The sequence below is a fragment of the Nicotiana attenuata genome, chromosome 12, assembly GCF_001879085.1.
Source record: "Nicotiana attenuata strain UT chromosome 12, NIATTr2, whole genome shotgun sequence".
Taxonomy (NCBI): Eukaryota; Viridiplantae; Streptophyta; class Magnoliopsida; order Solanales; family Solanaceae; genus Nicotiana; species Nicotiana attenuata.
The window spans coordinates 50,089,221-50,114,661 of NC_032000.1; the positions used below are offsets into that span (position 1 = coordinate 50,089,221).

Here is a 25,441-nt window from a genome sequence, read left to right on the forward strand (position 1 = left end):
TATAAAATAATAATCTGTGTATTTAATTTAAACTCTAATTATCATATGAGGTAATTCCAAAAATCTATTCAATCTCAATTAACAAGAAGCTTAACTTGTAAGTCTTTTGAAACAATTTGTGCAACAAGTACATAACAAGATAATTCAATCCAAAAAGAGCACCTCACAGGGAATGAACAAGCTATAGGAATAACAATAAGTGTATTCATTTATTTCATATATAGGAGTTGTCTCTTTTTACAAACTTACAAAAATGCTTAGCAACCACTTGGGAGTACAAAATACTAGTCTAAAACATGAAAAATACAACAACCAACAAACCCAGTAAGTTTCCACAAGTGGGGTACGGGGAGAGTAATATGTACGCAGACCTTATCCCTTCCCCGGAAGGGCAGAGAGGTTGTTTCCGATAGACCCTCGGCTAGAGAGTAGATGAGAGTCCAAAACATGAAGAATGATCACAACAAATGGCTAATAAAACACTTTTTAGGGAGCATGCAACTTTCTGGCTGTTGTTATTTAGAGTCTTCAGTCTTCACTTGGTACAGTGCTTCAATCCCTTCTGATCAAATGCGTGCCTGATATTCAAAAACGACATGTTTCAATCATCTACAGACTAAAAATTCGGTCTAATGTAGAAGAACAGTTAACAAAAGTGCACCACAAAAATGGCATTTGAACTTAGCCAACTTACCCGATAAGACCAATAGAACGCGCCAGCACGAACAGTCCTCTTAACTTAGGATCGGACAACAGAAGCAGCTTGTGAGCTCTGACAGACCAACTTTCATGCGACAGTCATAAAACCTTGAAGAGTTAGCAAAATGCATCTGCTAGCAATCTGACGATGAACCTGAAGCACAAGCGCTTTTTGTATTTACTGCTCCTTATGGCTGCTACATCCTGCAGTGCTGCTTGCTGTCTGGGCTTGAATAACATACTCCCACTGCAGATTGTTAAGTTTCTTCACCAATTCTTGGATAGACGGGTGACAACCATATGAGTTGGACGAAACAGTAAAGTTACATACCAGGTCGGTTGAGAAGATTGAAATCCCTTTGTCGAAAATTATAGTGTGAAAATAAGGTAAAATAATTGCATAAGGAAAGCTTTAGTGCAGCAGCAAAGGTGAGTCAAAATTGCTTTAAGTCGTAGGTACTTATTAGTCACTTGTACATGAAATGCACTGAACCCCATCACGGGAAAATATCAAAGTTCTTTCATGATTGTCTTATATGCATCTGAGAATGAAGTTTCTGGCAAAAGCTGCAGCTGTCTGCAGTAATATAGGACTTCAGATTCTATGATATGAAAACAAAATATAACAAACGACAAATACTGAAAAATCTTCACCCTATAAGGAAAATAGTGGACAATCAGGCAATACAAATTTAAAATGCAACTCAATTTGTACTACGTGTGAAACTTAGTTATTAGGATGTGTATTGGCTACTGAACATGTATATTTGTGTTTCATGCTCTCAGTTTTTATAGGCAATCAGAAATGTTCCTAGCACATAGGCAAAATGGATCTTCTCTTCACTTCTGTTTGGTCCACAAGATAGCAAAGCATTCATCAGATCAGATGTTGCCATTGTCTTAATCTTCCATATACTCTCCGTGTTTAATAGTATAGGTTCTTGAAAATCAAATAATTACCACTGATATAGCTATAGCGATGTTTCAAGAAGAACTTTAGTCGTCAATCCAGGGGAATAACGTAAAGTTCTAGCAAACTTGCAGCACGACCGAAGTATACACAATGCTCCATCTTAGAAGTTAACATGATCAAATAATGAATTAAAAATGAGACTAGCTAGACAGGCTTACCCATTGGCTCAGAGATCAAAATATCAGCTTTCTCAGGCAACTCTACATCTTCAACCTTTCCTTTGATTACCTAAACATCCATAGATGAAACATTAACAAAAAAACATAAGACGCACTACCAAGATACTATATGAATATGTCGGATAGCATTGGAAAAGACAATGGAAAAGACCAAGAGAACAATCAATAAATCAACACCTCCTCAATCCCATACCAAGTGGAGTCAGCTTAAACAAGTAAAAGAACACTTGCTGTAATTCTTTCATTCAGTAATGGATTTCCAGCAATCAGTTTTCCGGCATATTCGGCCATTTCAGAAGCTTCTATGGCATAAACATGCTTTGCTATGGTTGATATCGTTCATCGAAAAGCACAAGATGCATTGGTACAAACAGATCACCTGAGCTGCAAACAATGACTATGTTGCTCGGACTCTTCGAAAATGTCGCTGGATGTGTGTTGGATCCTCCACAAGTAATGCATTTTTGGAGGATCCGACAAGGGTGCGGCAATATTTTGGAGAGTCCGCGCAACATAGAATAATGACAAAATGCCACTACCAGCACCAAAATCAACCACCATGCGACCCTCTAGAAAAATAGCCAGTAAGATCTAGTCTTCAAGCGTTGATTAGAAAGATGAGTGTCAGAAACCTCATGTATTTAACAACACAAATACTGGTTTAGAGTAGGCTAGGACATCATCCATATGATAGGACCAAGAGGCCAGAATTAGCCATGGCGGTACCATGCTATAAGCGCATAAGCTTGATTCCAAAAATTCTATGATGAAATTTGGAGTAACTGATAGACTTGTCTTTGACAATTTAACCTGTAAAAGGAATTTCAAGTACCTTCTCTAATATGTTCTCCAATTGTTACGTCCGCCCACAAGCTTTCGTAATCTGGGCAGTCAGTATCCATGTCCATTTTATTAACATCACTACTGCTGGTGCTTCCGCAGCTACTGGGACTGCTAGTGCTGTTGACATTAAATGAAGTAGACCAGGATCCCGAAGCTTCATTGGTGGTTGTCCAGTTAGTATCAATAAACTGATTGTCTGGTTTTAATGCATTATAACTGTTACTGTAATTCTCATTTTCATGGTTATTGTTTAGCCAAGCCCGTACAAGTCTCGTACTCTCTGTCTCTGACACATCTCGATTGTTGCCTTTCCATGGCCATGGTAAGCTCTTCCTCGCCATCCATGCCTCGACCTTCAAGGTGACAGCCTTACAAATCCCTTGTTTTCCCTCACTCTCATCCCCAGAATAGCTTGAGTGTTTCCCCAGAGAATGTTCCTCTTTTGCAAGATTAGAGAATAATCCAACAGGAGAAGGGTGAAAATCTCCCAAACGCGTACTCGCTCCAATGGAATTCGCATCCTCCCTATGATCTGAGAGAGCAGCACCAGAAAATGCACGGCTAAAGTAATGACTATCTCCACTTCCACCTTCATAAAGCACGCTGCTGTCTCCTGTCTTTATTTTTGACTTAACCTTGTCGCTCGCCTTTGAGGCCTGTTATGAGATTTCGTCATATTAGCATATGCCTACCCTTGTATACAGACAGTAAAGAGAACAAAAAGAAAACCAGGCAACTATCCAAACAAAGTGAGTACTAACCAAATTAGAAATTTTGGAGGCAATGGTAACTTGCAGGGGCTGCTGGGGATCAAGTCCAAGTTTGGAAGAAGCAAGGGTTCTGGCTCTAAATCTTGCATCAGGTTCCAACAGCTTCACTTCCATCGATGCAAACCCTGTTTCTTGGAAATCCCTCGCATTACTCGCTACAGTAATAACACCGACAAAAGTACCTTCATCATCATAAAAAGGGCTAGTCGTAACAATGATTACAAATCTATCTCCTTGCTTATTCTTAACTGGAAACTGTCCAGTCCAACTCTCACCCATTTTTACCGCTAGGTCTATAATGTAAGCAGCATCACCATAATACTGAGCATCAGCTAAGAGCTCAATGGTATCTTGTCCAAGAGCTTCTTCAGCAGAATAACCATATAGTCGTTCAGCAGATCGATTCCTGTGCAACAATGGCTCAAATTACACTCCTAAATAGTGACATTGAAAAACATGACAAACACCAATCAACGTCTAACAATGACTCAACTTACACTTGTTACATTGAACAAACGTGACAAACAGCAATCATGGTCTAACTAAAAAGCAAACTCAGCTAATTAAAGACACAAACTCAATCTCTCCCAGCCACTTCCTTTCTCTCCCAAGTCCGAATGAACAAAAGAAAAATGAAAAGGCAAAAGATACGAAGTCTACTTCAATTACTCACCAGTAATTTATACGATAGTTGACATCAAATATATACAATGCTTGTCCCATTGACTGTAATATATTCAAATAGTGTCTATCAGTAAACTTTACTGCAGCATGGCCATCACCATTACTGCTGTCACCCTCGCCTTCACTACTACTCTCTCTTTCCAATGGTGACAAATGCCTGAAATAAGTTGACCCGCTTTTCCAAACAGCGACAGCACCACCATCAAAACCACCACCAGCCCTACAACGAGGCGGCTGTTGTGGGGAGATCGAATGGGACATTTGTCTCTGTGATCTGGGATCATCAGAAATCGTGAGCTTAGACATCTCCTGCTTTAATCGAGCATGACCTGCCTCAGCTGGTGATGTTGGTCCTTGAGCTGATGCTGTTGTATTATCCATTTCAATCCAATATTGTAATATCGATCAAACCCCACTTCAGATTCAACCAGTTATTTTCCTTACTCCAATGCTCTGAGAAAAACCAATAGGATGTATCTATGACTAATTTACTGACACCCCACTAAATATGTGTCTATGTAGCCATATAGAACTGAAAAATTAGAAGTGAATTTCTTGCTGAAATGGAGAAAATGGTCACCTTTTGAGTTCAAGAAGCCACCTTTTTCGGCCCCTGACAGCTAGCTTTCACATATCATTTCCGTTGAATAATGACCGTCAAAGGTTAATGACGCAACAGATCCAAGTGCTGTTGAATTCTACATAACTGATTCATGCTATATAACGTGGACAAATGCCATAGTTTTCCAGAATTCATGGAATGGACCCATATAAGATTTGGTAAAGTGATGTCACGTGCCCCAAATGCAGTTTCTAGCAAAACAGCCTTTGAAGAGGTGAAAAGGTCTTAACATCAGTTCCAATTTTGATCATCTCAGGTCTCTCATGGTTCAGATACATTGGAGGTCAAACCAATGACCAGAAAATTGGCTTCATCTGCAGCTATTGTACAACGAGCCTAGATATCTGAATTATTTGCATTTAGGCATCACAATCCAGTCTAATCCCACCTCAACTTCACTCTTCTTATGCCGGCTAAACTTGCAATAACATACATTCAATCTTACTTCTATGCATCCAAAAACTCTTACTCTAGAGTGCTTCTGCATAGTTCAAACTTTTTGGTTTACACTCTCGTTGGTTTCGTCAATTACAAAAAAAAATTGTCACCAATTAACATACATCATGGGACCTCATTTTATATTGCATTGGTTAGATTATCCATAACTAGGGTAAACAAGTATGAGCTCACTGCCGATTCCTAGTGTAAACCCACGATTATGGGAAACTCCTTTGTATCTCTTACTACTGTTCTCATGCTAGTGACGGCTCCTTCATACTTGTCTTTTATGACATTCATATATTTAATATGAATTGCTTTCTTCTCCAACACCCACCAAAGGACTTAAACTAGGTGAAGTTTATTAAAAAGACGATTCTCAACAAGTATTGACAAGAGATAATTAGATAAAGGAGTGATGGAAAGGCTATTTAATAAAAATTTGGATCTACATGCATATGTGCCACGACAGACACTTTAGTTATACTCGTAGAATTAGGCCGGCTGAGATAACGAATGCCATGAAAAATATTAATCCTCATAGTTTGAAAGTGCCTTGGGAAGGTTGGAGTAGGACACCTTACCGAGCTATTTAATGCTACACCATGAAGTGGTAGCATGCTCGACGAATGGAGAAGCACTACCTTGATTCCAATTTATTAGAACAAAGGATATATTCAAAGTAATGCGAACTATCATTTAAAAATACCAAATAAACCCTTACCCATAACTACAGACCTAAAATTTCTCACAGCTTGTACTAATCCCCACGTACACCAATTACGTAAAAGGCAGTCCAAAATTTCTGCTAAAACCAGAAAATTGAAGCTTGACTAATTAATATCAGATTTTTCCAGAATTTCTGGAATAGATTCAACATAGGATTCAGTAAAGTGATGTCAGTCACGCACCCCAAATGCACATATAGCTAAATAAGCATTGGAAAAGGTAAGGACTTAGCATGAGTACCAATTTTGATGATCTCATGCCTCCCTAGTTTCAGAATGACTAGAAAATTAGCTTCATCTGCATTATTTTTTTTGGATAACATGCTGCAGCTTCTATACAGCCAAAGAGTTGAATTTGTTTAGTGGAAAAAAAAGGGTTGAATTTGACCTCTCTGAAATTTTTGACTTATAACGGCTCTGACCCGACTGTTAATAGTCAATAGGACTGGATTTACTGTTTAGTTTTTCTAGCTGGTTTACATAGAATATAAACTAATTACACACGATTATATAACAACAACAACAATATATCCAATGTAATCCCACAAGTGGGGTTTGGGGAGGGTAGAGAGACTGTCTCTGAAGACCCTCGGCTCAAGGAGAAATGAAAAGAAGCAGTAGCAACAAGTAGTAACAACAACGATATAATAAGATAATTAATGCGAAAGAAATCCCATATAGTCATATAACTTTACGAACAGGAAAATACAAGACTAATACTAATGCAACTGGTATGGTAAAGAGATACCCTCAACTACTCACTAACCTTCTATCCTAATCCTCGACTTCCACACCTTACTCTCAAGGTTCATTTCTCGGTAAGCTAAAGTTGCGCCATGACCTGCCTAATCACCTCACCCGAATACTTTACCTCTACCTCTCACACCTCCTTATGGGGCATTCGCACCTCTCCTCTTCACATGCCCATACCATCTTAACTTCGCTTCTCGCATCTTGTCCTCCATGGGGGCCACTCCAACCTTGTCCTGAATAACTTCATTCCTAATTTTATCTCTCCTGATATGCCCCACAAATCTATTTCCGCATCCTCATCTCTGTCACTTTCATCTTCTAGACATGAGAGTTCTTAATTGGCCAACACTATGCCTCATACAACATAGTAGGTCTAACCACCACTCTATAGAACCTACCTTTTAAGTCTAGGCAGCACACTCTTGTCACACAAAATGCCGGATATGAGCCTCCATTTCATCCACCCTGTTCCAATATGATGTGTGACATACTCGTCAATCTCCCCATTACCTCGAATTCAGGGGCGGCTAAAGTATATGCGGGGGCCTAAACCCAAAGTTTAATATGAGGCCTAAATTTTAAAAAGAAAGTTATAAGATATGCTTACATTTGAAACTTATTCTTCTAGCTTTTTGAGATACAAAGTTGTTAATAATCTTTTTTATAATCGATTTTCTCTAATAATTCTTTTTCAATTGATAATATAGCCAACTCATTTAATCTTTTTTGAGGTATTGTTGATCTTAGATAAAAATTTATAGAGCAATAGAAATATAGAACTATTGGAAGCTTAAAAGTATTGTTGAACACAAAGAGAAAGACAAAAAATACGTAGGGGATTCTGAAATATGAATAGATTGAGGAAAAGAAAGATTGACTTGGACAAATTAAGAAAGGAAGAGTACAATTTTTACACGTTATCTAATGCGAAGGAGTAAGAAGTGAAAAATTGAAACATTGGGAAAACTATTCATTTACCCATTTTTAAGTAAGCCAAATTATTACTTTATTTATATATCTAAGTTTTCTTTTATATTAAAAACTCTACTTTTGTATTAAAAGCACTAAATATTATTTTTTAAATACCTATAAACTTATTATTTTTAAAAATGGGGCCCCCCAAATTTGGGGGCTTAAGGCACAAGCCTTACTACTCATAGCAGTAGAGTCGGCCTTGCTCGAATTACTGAACCAAAGTGTTTGAAACTCCCTTTCTTGGGGATGACTTGAGTGTCAAGTGTCACTTCCACGTCCGCTTCATGAATTTCGTCATTGAACTTGCAATCCAAGTATTCCATTTTGGTCATGCTCAACTTGAAACCTTTTGACTCCAGGGCAATGTCTCCAAACCTGCAACCAAGCATTACACACGATTATATACATATCCTATATATTCGTTAGTTATTTTTAGTTTAAGCGCGGCTATTTAGGTAAATTCTTCAGCTTAACCCAAACGATACTATAAATTCCTAATCCCGAATGACTTGTTAGGATTGTCTTCAACACGTTTTCTAGAAAAAAGAATGTGTATATGTAATTGTTTTGTAAATAAGTTCTTTTTAGAACAAATGAGTGTTTTACTAGCCCTTTCCACTTGATTTATTTAACTTTTATTACTGTTTTATTATATAGTTTTGACTCTATCATTTCCTATTATACAAATGTAACATTTTTCTATCAATCTGTCTCTAAAGTTTATATTACCATAGTAAGAATTCTATTCAACGTTCCTTCCAAAATTCTTGACATGAATTAATGGTCATTCGGTTAATTACCGATAATTAACTTACATATGCTTACAAAGCAAAAATATTTTGCCACTGTTATTGTAGTTAATCTATTGTAACATGTTACTACCTTATTTTTGGGGTTACAAACTCATGCATAATATAGACAATTACCACTGTTAAGTAGTTAGTCATGTATATTGTCCCACATCGGGAAGTAGATACATATTATAATGTAATCACTGTATATAAATAGGGTTGTACAACACTTTAATTAAGTAATAATATTTCTCCCGTATCAAAGCATTAGTGAGAAACTTATCGCTGTGCATCATTCCAGCGACTTCCGGGAAGAAACACCTCGTCGCCGTGCAATTTTCCGGCGACTTAGAAGGCTGTCCGCAAGCAAATCACTTCCATTGGTGCTATGCAAAAAAACCAACACCACCACAAGACTCATCAGGCTCAGGCGACCAAACCCCAGTCAACCTCAGCGGAAAACTCACACCTACGCGCCCCCATGCGCCTAAAAAGGAAAAAAAATTCCGGCAAGATCTGACCCACGCGCCGGCGCGTGAGACCATTTTCGGCCAGATTTTGGAAAAGTTCCTGTTGAACAGTCGGATCGCCTGGTAGTTCCGAGCCTACCCATACCTTTTTCTTTTTATTCCGATCACTTTGAGATTTTCCGGCAGCTACAGTGATTTTTCCGACGAAACTTTTTTTAGACAGATTACTCAGGAGTTTATTCCGAGTCTTTCCAGTCAAGTTTAAATCAAATTCCGACCACTTTTATATTCTCCGGCGTAACATTATAATGGCATTCGTATCACAAGTCTTTCACTCATAATCTGTTGGATCCAATTCATTGAATCCAATCCAGATGGTTTCTTTATCAGATTATATTGAGTTCCTTCAGTACAAAGCATGTAAACAAACATCTTCAGGGATAGCTTCCGTTGTTCAAACAGATAGTCGCGTGACTTGTGTCTCCCAATCTTCAACCTCTGAGTTTTGGGTCATTGATTCAGGTGCATCTGATCATATTTCTAGTAACAAATCTCTTTTCACTAGTATTTCGTATTCTCAATCTCTTCCAACAGTCACAATAACCAATGTGTCTCAAACCATGGCAACTGCAATAGGTCAAGCAAGCCCACTTCCTTCCTTACTTTTAGATTCAGTTATTTATGTTACCAATAGTCCTTTTAATCTCATAGCCGTTAGTCGCTTAGTCAAATCACTTAAATGCATTGTTTTATTTCTTGATGACCTTGTTTTTATACAGGAACACAGTACGGGGAGGATCATTGGTACCGGGCGTGAATCAGATGGACTTTATTACCTTATCTTTGCAAAATCACATGGACTCACATCTTGCCTTCCTTCAATAACTTGTCTTGTTACCGATTCACCAGATTTATTAAATAAATGGTTGAGAAATCCCAGTTTGTCAAAACTTCAAAAAATAGTACCTGGTTTATCTCACTTGTCCACTTTAGAGTGTGAGTCATGTCAGCTCGGTAAGAATACCTGCTCCCATTTCCCTCGGCGTCTTGATAATCTAGGAGAGTCACCTTTCACTTCAGTCCATTCAGATGTTTGGGGTCCTAGTCAGGTCAGTTCTACCTTGGGATTCCGCTACTTTGTCAGTTTCATTGATGATTATTCCAGGTGCACTTGGATATTTTTGATGAAAAATCAGTCTGAGTTGTTTTCTATTTCCAAACCTTCCATGCTGAAAGTCAAAATCAATTTAGGTTTTAATCCGCACATTTTGTAGTGATAACGCCCTAGAGTATTTGTCTTCCCCATTTCAGCAGTTTATGAACTCTCATGGGATTATTCATCAAACATCTTGTCCGTACACATCTCAACAAAATGGGGTAGCTAAAAGAAAGAATAGACATCTTATTGAAACTGCTCGTACCCTACTCATACAATCTCATTTTCCGTTGCGTTTTTGGGGGATGCAGTTCTTACATCTTGCTATCTTATTAATCGTATGCTATCTTCAGCTATCCAGAATCAAGTTTCATTCTCTGTCCTGTTTCCCCACTTACCTTTGTTCTCTCTTCCACCACGTGTCTTTGGAGGACATGTTTTGTTCATAACCTTACTCCAAGAAAAGATAAGTTAGCTCTTCGTGCTCTTAAGTGCGTATTTCTGGGTTACTCGAGAACGCAAAAGGGGTATCGATGCTATTCTCCTGACCTCCAGCGGTACCTTATGTCCGCTATGTTACCTTCTTTGAAATCCAATCATACTTCACAGGTCCAGGTAATCACTTAGATATTTCTGAGGTGCTACCAGTTTCATCTTTTGGAGATTCAGTCACCATCTCCCATTCATCTTCCTCTACAACTCCAGCTCCACCACCTACAGCTCGAGTTCCACCACCTATAGCTCCAGTTCCACCACCTAGTCCAGTTCAAAGTTCTGCAGCTCCACCACTCTTGATTTATCATCGTGTTCCACGTCCAGCATCAGGCCCAGGTGATTCACGTCCTGCATCAGATTCTGCACCTACTGTGGACTTATCTTGTCTTAGTCAACCAATTGCACTCCGCAAAGGTGTATGATCCACACTTAATCCTAATCCACATCATGTCGCTTTAAGTTATCATCATCTGTCATCACCTCATTATGCTTTTATATCATCTTTGTTCACTGTTTCTATCCCCAAGTCTACAGGTGAGGTGCTATCTCATCCAGGATGGCGACATGCTATGATTGAGGAGATGTCTGCTTTACATGCAAGTGGCACTTGGGAGCTTGTTCCTCTTCCTTCAGGTAAGTCTACTATTGGTTGTCGTTGGGTTTATGCGGTCAAAGTCGGCCCGGATGGACAGATTGATCGACTTAAGGCTCGTCTTGTTGCAAAAGGATACACTCAGATTTTTAGGCTTGATTATAGTGACACTTTCTCTCCCGTGGCTAAAGTAGCATATGTTCGTCTCTTTTTGTCCATGGCTGATGTTCGTCATTGGCCTCTTTATCAGTTAGACATTAAAATGCTTTTCTCCATGGTGATCTTGAGGAAGAAGTTTATATGGAGCAACCACCTGGTTTTGTTGCTCGGGGGAGTCTAGTGGTCTTGTATGCCGATTGCGCATGTCACTATATGGTTTGAAACAGTCCCCTCGAGCTTGGTTTGGTAAGTTCAGCACAGTTATTCAGGAGTTCGGCATGACTCGTAGTGAAGCTGATCACTCTGTGTTTTATCGGCATTCTGCTCCTAATCTGTGTATTTATATGGTGGTTTATGTTGATGATATTGTTATTACTGGCAATGATCAGGTTGGTATTACTAATCTGAAGCAGCATCTCTTTCAGCACTTCCAGACTAAGGATCTGGACAGATTGAAGTATTTTTTAGGTATTGAGGTCGCTCAATCTAGCTCAAGTATTGTTATTTCAAAGCGGAAGTATGCCTTAGACATTCTTGAGGAGACTGGAATGATGGACTACAGACCTGTTGACACTCTTATGGATCCGAATGCTAAGCTTCTGCCTGGACAGGGGGAGCCTCTTAGAGATCCTACGAGATATAGGAGATCGGTTGGCAAATTGAATTACCTCACAGTGACTAGACCTGGCATTTCTTTTCCAGTGAGTGTTGTAAGTCAGTTTATGGATTCTCCCTTTGATAGTCACTGGGATGCAGTTGTTCGCATTCTTCGGTATATAAAGTCAGCTCCAGGCAAAGGGTTACTATTCGAGGATCGAGGCCACAAGCAGATTGTTGGGTACACAGATGCTGATTGGGCAGGATCACCTTCTGATAGACGTTCTACGTCTGGATATTGTGTTCTAGTAGGAGGTAATTTGGTCTCTTGGAAGAGCAAGAAACAAAATGTAGTTGCTCGATCTAGCATCGAAGCCGAATATCGGGCCATGGCTATGGCAACGTGTGAGCTAGTTTGGGTCAAGCAGTTGCTCAAGGAGTTGAAGTTCAGAGAAATTAGCAAGATGGAACTGGTGTGTGATAATTAAGTTGCTCTTCATATTGCGTCAAATTCGGTGTTCCATGAGAGGACTAAACACATTGATATCGACTGTCACTTTGTCAGAGAAAAGATACTATCAGGAGATATTGTTACAAAGTTTGTAAAGTCGAATGATCAGCTAGCAGATATTTTCACTAAGTCTCTTACTGGTTCTCGTATTAGTTACATCTGTAACAAGCTCGGTACATATGATTTATATGCACCGGCTTGAGGAGGAGTGTTAAGTAGTTAGTCATGTATAGTGTCCCACATCGGGAAGTAGATACCTATTATTATGTAATCACTGTATATAAATAGGGTTGTACAACACTTTAATTAAGTAATAATATTTTCTCCCGTGCTTTCTCACAACCAGTAATATAAATAGCATTTAAATGACCTGATACTTGATATTATACAAAATTTTGCAGTCAGTGATTTTAAGTTGAACGCTAATTAATACAAAATTCTATTCAATCTTAATTAACAAACAAGCTTTACTTGTTAAGTCTTATAAAACAACTTGTGCAATAAGTTCATAACAAGATTCAATCCAAAAAGAGCACCTCATAGGGAATGAACAAGCTATAAGCTGGAATAACCATGAATGTTATCATTTCTATATTGGCAAAAACTCATCGTATGAAATTTACGAAAAGAGTTGTCTCTTATATAACAACAACAACAATCTCAGTGTAAGCCCACAAGTGGGGTCTGGGGAGTGTGTACCTTGTAAAGATAGAGAGGTTGTTTCCATAAAGAGTTGTCTCTTATAACAATTTCAAAAAATGCTTAGCAACCAGTTACGAGTACAAAATACTAGTCTACAACATATGAAGAATGGCCACAACAAAAGGCAAACAAAACACTTCTATATAGAATGCTGGATAGAGAGCAGGCAACTTTCTGCCTGTTGCTATTGAGAGTTTCAGTCATCACTTGGTGTCGAGAACATCCATGGTGATGGTACAGAGGCTGCTTCAATCTCTTCTGATCAAATATGTGCCAGCTTTTCAAAGAGGTACGTTTCAATCGTTTAGCAACTAATAAATTTCTGTTTTAACATAGATGAATCATAAATTGAAGTACAGCACAGAATGGGATTTGAGGCATTGTTCAACTTACCCAATAGGATCAATAGAATGTGCCAGCACGAACAGCCCTCTGAACTTAGGATCCGAAAATACAAGCAGCCCGTGAGCTCTGACTGACCAACTTTTATGTGGCATCCGTAAGACCTTGAAGAGTTACCAAAATGCTGATGAAACTCAAGCATAAGCGCTATATTTGCATTTACCGTTCCTTATGGCTGCGATCTCTTGCAGTGCTACTTGCTGTCTGCGCTTGAATTACATACTCCTTCAGCAGATCGGTAAGTTTCTCCATCAATTCTTGGAAAGACGGGCGACACTGTGGTTCACTGAGTTGGACAAAACAGTAAAGTTTCATACCAGCTCAGTCCAAAAGATTAGAAAAATTAATGTGATTCATTCAACTGAATCCCATTTGTCGAAAATTATAGTGCGGAAATAAGGTAAAACAATTGCATAAGGGGAAGCTTTAGTGTAGCGGTAAAGGTGGTTAAAAATTTCTTTAGGTCATAGGTTTGACTTCCTAGGTGTGGCATTCTTGCTTTTTTCTAAAATCCCTTGTAAGAATTCCTGGATCTGCCACAGGCCAACACAGATGCTTTGCCATGGAGTGAAAATGCTGAAGTGATGGGATAGGTTTATCTAAAACTTTAGTCAGAGAATCAAATTCAGCCAGTAATACTTATTTAGTCACTTGTAAATGAAGTGCACTGAACTCCAACCTCCTTTTCCTAAACTGTTCGTTCTTAAACATATTTCTAAGACCTTAAATGCCCAAATGTCAACAGCAAGCAGCTCAGAAGAATAAGAAGAAAAAAAAAGAAGGAGAAGCGGGAATGGAAGTCTAAACCTAGTCAAACTGTGGTTGAAGAGGCTCTCAACAGTAAACGAAATGTCACTACTGCAGGACAAAGTGAAGACATGCAAGTATAGATAGATGAGAGGGCAAGGCTGTGGTGTATCACGGTGAGACTAAGAAGCCAACCCACCATTGACCGTGAAATGCTTGCAAAGAGGAACCAATTTGCTTCCCGAGGATTCAGGAAAAAGATCATGTTTCTCTACCAAACACAGGATGCAATGGTCCACGAGAGGGCCACCTTCAGAGGTTATAAAGGGCTACAAACACACCTGGCCAACCCCCTCCATGATCATCTGTTCGTGGAATATAAGGGGACCGAATAAGTCCTTCAAGCAAAGGGAAGTTAAATCGTTTTTGAATAAGAATATGCTTGACTTGGTTGGCTGCTTTAAAACCAGAGTCGAGCAGGATAAAGCTAGCAAGATTCAAAGCAAAATGGGTGGGGTGGAATTTTGTTGCGAACTATAAGAGGATTTGGATTGGATGGAATTCAGCCAATGTAGGGGTGACTGGTTAGACTCTTCTCCCAGCTGATTCATTGCCTCAATCAGGATAAAAACTCTGCCTTCTCTAGCTTCATCACATTTGTCTAGATCACTTCCTGTCCTAGGCTTTTTATTAGTTAGTCCTGGTAAAGCCCCCAGGAGGCGTATTTTTTTGAAACGAGGTCTCCACAATAGAGCAGATAGAAAGCCTCTTTAGGACCACTGAGATCCATAAATGCAACTGTAAGTGGTCCATGGATCATCCTTGGAGATTTCAATAATGTTCTGCATGTTGATGATAGGATAAATGGAACCCAAGTACATCGAAGTGAAGTAAGACTTTCAGAATTGTTGGAGGATCTAGGAGGCAAGCAAATTACAAGGAGGGGAAATCAATACTCTTGGAGTAATAAGAGGGATGCAGAAGATAGAATACACAGCCTTATAGATTGGGTCTTTCGGAATGCAGATTGGTTCTATTCTTATAGTGGCATTGAAGCTATTTACATGCCACCAGAATGCTCTGACCACACTCCAATCCTTCTGAAAACTAGGGTTTCTAGAATGCAAGTCAAGAGACCTTATAGACTGTTAAATGTTCTATTGCAACGAGGCTTACAGGGATGCAGTCAATACCATTTGGACTCAGAATATACCATATGGAGGAAGCTGAAAAATCTGGAACTGCAGACCAAAGAGATGCAAAGAGAACTTTCCTCAACAGAAGATAGATTATAACAGTTGAGGGAGCAACTCAAAAATACTCAGGAAGCACTGAATGAAGATCATTTCAACTCACAGCTAAATGAAGAAGAAAATGCTACTCTCTTAATGATAGAAAAGTGGGATGGCATTCAGGAGCAGATTCTCAGACAAAAATCCAGGATTCAAACTCTAAGGGATCGTTTGGTAGGGTGTATGAGAATAATACTAAACAGTGTATTAGTAATGCTGGGACTAGTTATGCTGGGATTATTTCTTATCCACTGTTTGGTTTGGTGTATTAAAAATAACATGCGTTGCATAAGGGTGCATACATGCTTATCCATGTGTTAAAAACCATGGTATTACTAATGCAATGGTTTGCTATGTATTAGTTATACATAGGATAATACCAAATAGGAGGTATAACTAATACATAGGTTGAAAAACGCTACCAAACAAGGATTAATTAAAATATCAAAGCTAACAGATGTATTGTTTTCCCCTAATACATCCTACCAAACGACCCCTAAGTATTTCCATGCCCAGTTGAAAGCTAGACAAGCTAGAAACAGAGTATCCTGCATCTACACTGAACATGATGAGAGATTAAACTGATTCAGCAGGAATTTGTGGGTTTTTTTCCAGAAGTTACTGGGTGAAGCAGCATCAGAATTACCTGGGATTGACATAAAATCTTCAATGTCCCAGACATCAATATAAACTAATATCATTGCAAGATGCTACCCAGGTTACATATTCTCCATTAATGTCTTCTTTATTTCTCTCAGATTAGCGAGTACAATATTGTATATGTTCCGATGTCATCTCAGCCTGGTTTGCTAAGGACGACTCCTTTATAACTTCAGAATATATTTGAATGTCAATGCAGTACGCCTCAGAAGTTTTCAGCATTCTTCATAGGGCTATTTGCTTCAGCAAAACAAATTATGATGGCAGAAAGAACTAAAATGCAAACCTGTGCCAACAGCTCTCGATAATAGAAGCCCACTGCGGATGAACATCCTCTGGGATATCTAGCCGCTGATTCATGAATCCTACAGCTCCAATCACCTGCAATCAACTCCAAATAGTTGTTCTTTATATATATTATGATGAAAAATAATCCAATTTTATCTTTTACTTATCTTATGCGTGAAGAGTGGGGGGCTCATAGAATTCTGTCAAACCCCGTCTCTTACAGAATGGGGTGGATACACTATGGCGGCAGGGACACAGCAGGGGCATTTACAAGGTTAATACAGCATACAAGTTACTGAATCAGCCAAACCAACAGATCACAAATTGGCCATGGAAGCATATCTGGAAAGTCATGATCCCTTAGCCTGCTTCACTTGGCTTTAGCAAAGGATGATGTTTTGACCCATGGAAATCTCATCAGGAGAGGGATACCCATTATGTTCAAGGTGTTTTCTTTGTGGGGAACAAGCAGAGACAGTCAGCCATCTATTTTTACACTGCAGGATAACAGACTAGTTATGGAAAATCTTTATTAATCTCAGAGGCATATCCTGGACTATGCCTAACAAGATTACTGAAGCTCTCTTGAGTTGGGATGAAGCTGGAAGCGGAGCTAGAGACAGAGATAGATGGAGGACTGTCCCAGCATGTATTTGGTGGACAATCTGGAATGAGAGGAATGCATTGAGTAGTACTTATGTGCAGAAAATCAAACAAAATTGTATTTTGTTTTTGGTAATCAGCATTACAGAGAAGATACTACTTCTATCATAGGAATTCTAGTTTCTTGTTAGGATTGCAGAACAGTGTATCTTTTTTGTTTTTCTGAATGACTGTAAATATGGTTTCAGTACAACCTATGTACTGTTTTTTTAATATACACAGCATGTTATCATCTCGAAAAGAAAAGAAAAAAACGGGGGGGGGGGGTTGGTGGTGGTTCACCAACCTGAGCTAGATGATCGGATTTTATGGTATGTTGTCCAAGTGAGATTACAGAAAAATGACAATACCTGCATTGAGTTGAAGTTATCCCAAGGGAGTTTTCCAGTGGCGAGTTCCCATAGTATCACCCCGAAACTGTATAGATCAGACCTAAATGCACATCCAAAGAAGGATTGATATCATTAAAATATTCAGGAATCTGCCTAAAAATGCATGTATCTCATAGTTGACATACTTCTCATTTGAAGGTTCACTTCGAAGAACTTCTGGAGCCATCCATTGAGGCTGCAGGAGAATTTAGGTAGAAAATGATATAAGTCAGCAGAAGTTCAAACAACATAGGTGAATTAAAAGAGCTCTTGCTACCACAGTAAGGAAGAGGTTTGAGTTCAAGCTGATACCGTTCCTTTACCCGTCTTTGTTGCTAGAAACGTTTCATATTTAAGACGTGATAGACCAAAGTCCCCAACCTATTAATAGTTTCCCGGTGAGATTCTCATTTTCCACATACTAAAACCTCTTTAGTAACAGACATTAAGGAGATTGGTGACAAAGAGAAACGATGACAGTCAGATGAACTGAAGCCAGACCTTAACAGTCCAGTTCTTGTCCACAAGAAGATTTGATGACTTCAAGTCTCGATGAACAATAGGTGGGTTATGATGATGAAGATAATTCATACCACGAGCCTGAAAAAGGCAGCAAAAGTGAACATGAGTGTCAACCTAAAAGAATAACCCTGGTAGCTCCAAATATCTGAGATAAATATTATAATACTAACAGAAAGAATTTGATGATCAGCCACACATGTAGGAGAAAAGACTAAAAATGATGCTACTCATGGTAATATCTAATATAACTCCAGTGGAATAGTCGAGGTGCGCGCAAGCTGGCCTGATATATATATAAAGTAACTGGTATTCCAAAGCTAATAGGAACTTACAATGTCTAAAGCCATGTGGATCCGTCGTCTCCATTCTAATTTGGATGAATACTTCTGGTAATAGCCTTAACAAACTTCCCCTGCAATAGTAGGAAAAGGTGAAATGGTTTTATCAGTTTACACACGAAAAAAATTGCTTGATACAGTCACAAAGAATAAAACCAAACAAATTATCACACAGAAGGGGAAAGAGGACGGGTTATTCAGCATAAGAAGGTAGACAATTTACCGTGGCAGGAACTCTGATGACAATGCAGAGGCGTTGAGGTTGAAAAGTTTTTACTGCGACCCATGAAAAGAAGAACATTTGGATGTCGAAGACGTTTCATAAGGACACCTACAAAAAATAAGCATAAAGCCGTATCAAGATGCTTCTGGATTATAGCATAACCTTTACTTGAATTGGAGAGGAAAAAGCATTAAACTTAAGTCTCCATGCACTATATCAGGCAATAACCTTTTCCAATTATATATAGATTGAGTTGTTATGTCGTATAAACTATTTTCTTTTGGCTCTAAATCTATAAATCGGTAAGCATCTGGGTTGGAATAAAAGGAGGAACTCCAAGTGGAAGTTGATCGAAATTAATAGAATACTATAGACAGTGGCAAGCTTAGAATTTTGTCAAGGGTGTTCAAATTTGAAAGAAGTTGAAAAAAAATTCCGACAAGGTGTTCAATATGGTGTTTATACCTCTAAAATGTAATAGTTTAACCTATATTACACTGTAATTTTTTGACTGTTGGTAATTGACACCTTATGACCATGTGGCTTCGCCACGACTAGTAGATAGATTTTCAGACCAGGGATGTCGATTTATCAATTTTTTGCAGACTAAACCAAGACTCGAGCAAGAGAAAGAACTGGAAGACGATAGCTCTGAGTTCTTTTCCTTGTTTAAGTGCATTATTAAATTAATTTAACCACTTATTTTTTATGTATTCCTCATTGTTGAGAATTTTTATTCAACTAAGTCCTTATTCATATTTGGTTAGATATTTCAAGGATTCTATTGTTTATTGTCTCTAATGAACTGGGAAAGTGGATTTTTTTTTAGACAAACTTAATACTCATCAGTTGGGCAAATACTTTTCCATTGATGACATGCATTAACTGGGATTGATTAAAATAAAAAGTTAATCATTTTCAAGAAATACAGTGGCAACAGTGTAAGAAGAGCATAAAAAAAGCTCCGTTCTACTGCTCAGTGAGTATAATCAGCTTTGTCCTTCTCTTCAACAATTCAAGGCATATAATTTGTAGCAAAAATTGTTGGTACGTGACCTGTTCACTGCATCTAAGACCTCCATTAAAGGCTACAGCAATTTTATGGCGGGCTTTCTAGGAAATTAACTGAAAACCGTGATTATGATGGCGCCATATTAGCTTAAAAGTTCTATGGGAAAACACAATATTTAATCAGGAGAAAGAAAAGCAAAACATTTCACGACAAATTTATGAACAAGGAAAGATCTGACCTCCTGTTTGAAGGAATTTATATCACTTCATCAGAATATTCTTCCTTGGAAAATACCTTAACAGCGACATCCTGCACAGCAAAGACATCATTATGTTACAAAGGAGAACCAGCAAAGTCACACTTTCCTGGATTTTCCCTCTAGAAAAAAGCTAGCAGATCCAGATTACAAATGTTGATTAGAAAGAGAGTGTGAGGAACCTCATGTAATATACAACACAAATACTGGCTTATAGAAATTTTAGACTTTGACTCCGTATGATAGGGCCAAGAAGCCAGAATTAGCCATTGTGGTACCACGCTATAAGCATAAGCTCCCAGCGTAAATGGTAACATACAAATGTATATTCGAACAAATGATATGTTCACGATGACATCTAATGAACATTGTAGCATGTTTGGAAATAATTGACAAATAATTGCTTAGAGCATAGTTTCTCCAGAAAGTTTAATAAAAGAAGGGGCAAAGAACTCGTGGTAAAAAAAATTAATAATAAGAGAAGAAAAAGAACATACAGATCCATACCACATCCCGTGATAAACAGTTCCACAAGAACCTACAGAAACACAGATAAAAAGAAAAGTGAGAATGAAGAAGTAAAAGAAAAGTGAAAATGAAGAAGTAAAAGAAAAGGTGATGGTAAAAACTTTCAAATGCAGCAGTTTCGGAAAGAGATATACAAAGGTTTAAGTGCAATTGACTACTAACTTCTGATTATTGGTCAAAACAGAAGCATCTATAATGGCTGGAAAGAGAAAATGAAAGTAAAATACATCCTTGTCTGATTCCGAAGATTCTACGATCAAGTTTGGAATAACTAATAGACTTGTCTTTGACAGTTTAACCTGTAAAAGGAATTTCACATACCTTCTCCAATATGTTCTCCAATTGTTAAGTCCTCCCACAAGATTTCGTAATCTGGCAGTCAGTATCCGTGTCGATCTTATTAACAGCATTACTGCTGGTGCTTCCACAGCTACTAGTACTGCTAATAAATTGATTGTCCGGGTTTAATGCATTATAACTGTTACTGTGATTAAACTCATTGTCTTGGTCATTGTTTAGCCAAGGCCGTCCAGACCGTGTAGTCCTTGCCTCTGACGCTTTTCGCTCGTTGCCTTTCCATGGCCATGGTAAGTTCTTCTTTGCGATCCATGCCTCTGCCTTCGAGGTGATAGTCCTATAAATCCCTTTTTTTCCCTCACTCTCATCCCCAGAGGGTTTCCCCAGGGATTGCTCCTCTTTTGCAAGATTAGAAAATAATCCAAATGGAGACGGGTGAACATCTCCCCTAGGCATACTAGCTCCAGTGGAGTTTGCGTCCTCCCTGTTATCTGAGAAAGCAGCCTCGGAAAATGCATGGTTAGAGTAATGACTATCTCCACTTCCACCTTCACGAACCACGCTGCTCTCTCCTGTCTTTATTTTTGACTTAACCTTGTTGCTCACCTTTGAGGCCTGTTATGAGGTTTCGTCATGTCAGCATATGCGCATCCTTATATACAGACAGTAAAGATAACCAAAAGAAAGCAAAATAAAACCAGGCAACTACCCAAAACAAAGACCGTACTAACCAAATTAGATATTTTGGAGGCAATGGCTACTTGCAGAGGCTGATCGGAATCAAGTCCAAGTTGGGAAGAAGCAAGGCTTCTGGCTCTAAATCCTGCATCAGCATCCAACTGCTTCACTCCCATCGATTCAAGCCCTGTTTCTTGGAAAGGCCTCACATCACTTGTTACAGAAATAACACCGACGAAAGTACCATCATCGTCATAAAAAGGGGTAGTGGTGGCAATGACTAGGAAACTATCCCCTCGCTTATTCTTAACTGGAAACAGTCCAGACCAACACTCACCCCTTTTCATCACGAGGTGTACAATGTTATTAGCATCAGCATAATCCTGAGCATATGCTAAGAGCTGAACGGGATCTTGTCCAAGAGCTTCTTCAGCAGAATAACCATATAGTTGTTCAGCAGTTCGATTCCTGTGCAACAATGGCTCAAATCACACTCCTATACTAATAAAAGTGAGAAAACGTGACAAACACCAATCAAAGTCTAACAATGGCTCAAATCACACTCCCCCAAAGCTCTGAGAAGAACCAATAGGATGTATCTATGACTAATTTACTGACACCCCAATATATATCTGTGCCTATATAGCCATACACAAATCAATATCTGCAAACTTGAAGTGCATTTCTTGCTGAAAATGAAGAAAAAGGTCACCCTTTGAGCTCAAGAAGCTACCTTTTGCGGCCCCTAACAGCTAGATTCCTCAAATCACTTCCTGTAGATGGCTGTCAAAGGTTAACGGCGCAATAGATCAAAGTACTTATGTTGGCCCATAATATGTCACAACCATGAGAAGCCTTAAACGTTGAACCTACATAAGTGATTCATGCTATATAACCTGGACAAATGCCAGAGTTTTCCAGAATTCTTGGAATGGATCCACATTATAGGAATCAGTGATGTCATGCACTTTCTATAGAGACCATATGCCTTGGAGAGGTGAAAATGTCTTAACATTAGTTCCAATTTTGATGACCTCAGGCATCTCATGGCTCCGAGACTGAATGTATTGTACAACGAGCCTAGATATCTGAATTTTAGGCACTCTAATCTCACCTCAACTTGACTCTTCTTATGCCGACTAAACTTGCAATACATACATTCAGTCTTACTTCTACTTATCCGAAAACATTTACTCTCTAGTGCTTCTCCATAGTTCAAACTTTGGGTTCACACTATTGTTGGTTTGTCAATTAGCACAATAATGTCAGAAAATAATCGGACCTCATCTTGTATTGTATTGGCTAGCTCATCCATTGCTACGGTAAACAAATACAGGGTTCAATGCTGATCCTTGGTGTAAATCCATTGTTATGGGAAACTCCTTTGTACCTCTTACTACTGTTTTTACGTCAGTGGCGGCTCGTTCATACATGTCTTTTATGGCATTTATATATTTAACAATATTTCCTTTCTTCTCCAATACCCACTAAACAAGTTAAACCAGGTGAAGCGTAATAAGGAAAAATGGAGAGACTATTTTGATTAATTGATTCAACTCAAGATCTACATACATCTGCATACGAGTAAAGAGTGCCATGAAAAATATGAAGTTTAGAAAAGCATGTGGTCCAGATAGTATCCTCACATAGGTTTGGAAATGTCTTGGTGAGATTGAGTGGGATGGCTTACCAAGCTATTTAATGTTATATTAAGAAGTGGCTCGATGAGTGGAGAAGGATTATCCTGATTTCAGTTTCTAAGAACAAAGGAGATATCCAAAGTTGTGCCAACTATCGTGGCACTAAAGAAAAAATTCAATTTAAAATATGAGATAAACTATCTAAGCGCTTGACGCTGCTGACACAAATGGCAGTGCACAATCATCCAAAATTTCTGCTAAAACAAGAAACTTGAAGCTTGACTAATGTCAGAGTTCTCCAGAATTTTTGGAATGGATACAATATAGGTTTCAGTGAAGTGATGTCACGTACCCTCAAATGCACTTTCTAGACAANAGGTGAACATCTCCCCTAGGCATACTAGCTCCAGTGGAGTTTGCGTCCTCCCTGTTATCTGAGAAAGCAGCCTCGGAAAATGCATGGTTAGAGTAATGACTATCTCCACTTCCACCTTCACGAACCACGCTGCTCTCTCCTGTCTTTATTTTTGACTTAACCTTGTTGCTCACCTTTGAGGCCTGTTATGAGGTTTCGTCATGTAAGCATATGCGCATCCTTATATACAGACAGTAAAGATAACCAAAAGAAAGCAAAATAAAACCAGGCAACTATCCAAAACAAAGACCGTACTAACCAAATTAGATATTTTGGAGGCAATGGCTACTTGCAGAGGCTGATCGGGATGAAGTCCAAGTTGGGAAGAAGCAAGGCTTCTGGCTCTAAATCCTGCATCAGCATCCAACTGCTTCACTCCCATCGATTCAAGCCCTGTTTCTTGGAAAGGCCTCACATCACTTGTTACAGAAATAACACCGACGAAAGTACCATCATCGTCATAAAAAGGGGTAGTGGTAGCAATGACTAGGAATCTATCCCCTCGCTTATTCTTAACTGGAAACAGTCCAGACCAACACTCACCCCTTTTCATCACTAGGTGTACAATGTTATTAGCATCAGCATAATCCTGAGCATATGCTAAGAGCTGAACGGGATCTTGTCCAAGAGCTTCTTCAGTAGAATAACCATACAGTTGTTCAGCAGTTCGATTCCTGTGCAACAATTGCTCAAATCACACTCCTACACTAATAAAAGTGAGAAAACATGACAAACACCAATCAAAGTCTAACAATGGCTCAAATTACACTCCTATAGTAATAACATGAACAAATGTGACAAACACCAACATAGTCTAACTAAAAAGCAAACTCGGATAATTACAGACACAAACTCAATCTATCCCACCCACTTATTTTCTCTCCCAAGTCCGAATGAACAAAAGGAAAAATGAGAAGGCAAAAGATAGGAAGTCTATTTCAATGAATCACCAGTAAATTGTACGACGGTTGACATCAAATATATGCAATGATTGTCCCATTGAATCTAATATATTCAAATAGTGTTTATCAGTAAACTTCACTGTGGCATGTCCACCACCATTACTGCTCTCTCCCTCATCTTTACTACTATTCGCTCTTTGCAATGGTGACGAATGCCGAAAAGATGTTGACCCCCTTTTCCAGACAGCCACAGCACCGCCATCAAAGCCACCACCAGCACTAAAACGAGGAGCTGTTGTGGGGAGATAGAATGGGACCTTTGTCTCCGTGATCTGTGATCATCAGAAATCGTGAGCTTAGACATCTCCTGCTTCAATTGGGCATGACCTGCCTCCAGTTCTTGGATCTTCTTTAGCAGTTCCTCAGCTGGTGATGTTGGTCCTTGAGCTGATACTGTTGTATTATCCATTTCAATCCAATATTCAAGATTGATCAAACCCCACCTCAATTCAACCAGTTTGACTTTCCTTCCCCCAAAGCTCTGAGAAGAACCAATAGGATGTATCTATGACTAATTTACTGACACCCCAATATATATCTGTGCCTATATAGCCATACACAAATCAATATCTGCAAACTTGAAGTGCATTTCTTGCTGACAATGAAGAAAAAGGTCACCCTTTGAGTTAAGAAGCGACCTTTTCGGCCCCTAACAGCTAGATTCCTCAAATCATTTCCTGTAGATAGGCTGTCAAAGGTTAACGACGCAATAGATCAAAGTACTTATGTTGGCCCATAATATGTCACAACCATGAGAAGCCTTAAATGTTGAACCTACATAAGTGATTCATGCTATATAACCTGGACAAATGCCAGAGTTTTCCAGAATTCTTGGAATGGATCCACATTATAGGAATCAGTGAAGTGATGTCATGCACTTTCTATAGAGACCACATGCCTTGGAGAGGTGAAAATGTCTTAACATTAGTTCCAATTTTGATGACCTCAGGCATCTCATGGCTCCGAGACATTGGAGGGTCAAATTAATGACTAGAAAATTGGCCTCATCT

The 25,441-nt window shown here is 38.8% G+C and overlaps 1 protein-coding gene and 1 pseudogene across 7 annotated transcripts; both read right to left on the bottom strand.

The window, feature by feature from the left end:
• Positions 191 to 13,714, bottom strand: LOC109235724. Of its 7 annotated transcripts, none has more exons than XM_019401941.1 (7): positions 4,729 to 7,752; positions 4,138 to 4,601; positions 3,456 to 3,870; positions 2,684 to 3,350; positions 1,831 to 1,900; positions 695 to 1,276; positions 191 to 578 (listed from the first exon to the last, which is right to left on the bottom strand). In XM_019401941.1, the coding sequence occupies exons 2-5, from the start codon at positions 4,527 to 4,529 to the stop codon at positions 1,881 to 1,883; spliced, it is 1,494 nt and encodes a 497-aa protein (XP_019257486.1). In that variant the 5' UTR covers positions 4,530 to 4,601; positions 4,729 to 7,752; the 3' UTR covers positions 191 to 578; positions 695 to 1,276; positions 1,831 to 1,880. The 7 variants fall into 7 exon arrangements, with proteins under 7 accessions (XP_019257486.1, XP_019257488.1, XP_019257491.1 ...); XM_019401943.1 differs by having other exon boundaries at positions 695 to 946; positions 1,031 to 1,276; positions 4,138 to 7,752; XM_019401946.1 differs by lacking the exons at positions 4,138 to 4,601; positions 4,729 to 7,752 and adding an exon at positions 13,531 to 13,714.
• On the bottom strand, positions 13,678 to 24,840 carry LOC109236120 (annotated as a pseudogene).

What these genes read in the sequence shown, in the direction of transcription:
- LOC109235724 (XM_019401941.1), bottom strand. Translation starts at nt 4,529, where the DNA reads ATGGATAATACAACAGCATCAGCTCAAGGACCAACATCACCAGCTGAG. An exon ending in CCTCCAAAATTTCTAATTTG is followed by an intron (nt 3,351 to 3,455) that starts GTTAGTACTCAC and finishes ATCTCATAACAG; the next exon opens with GCCTCAAAGGCGAGCGACAA. An exon ending in TGGAGAACATATTAGAGAAG is followed by an intron (nt 1,901 to 2,683) that starts GTACTTGAAATT and finishes ATGGATGTTTAG; the next exon opens with GTAATCAAAGGAAAGGTTGA.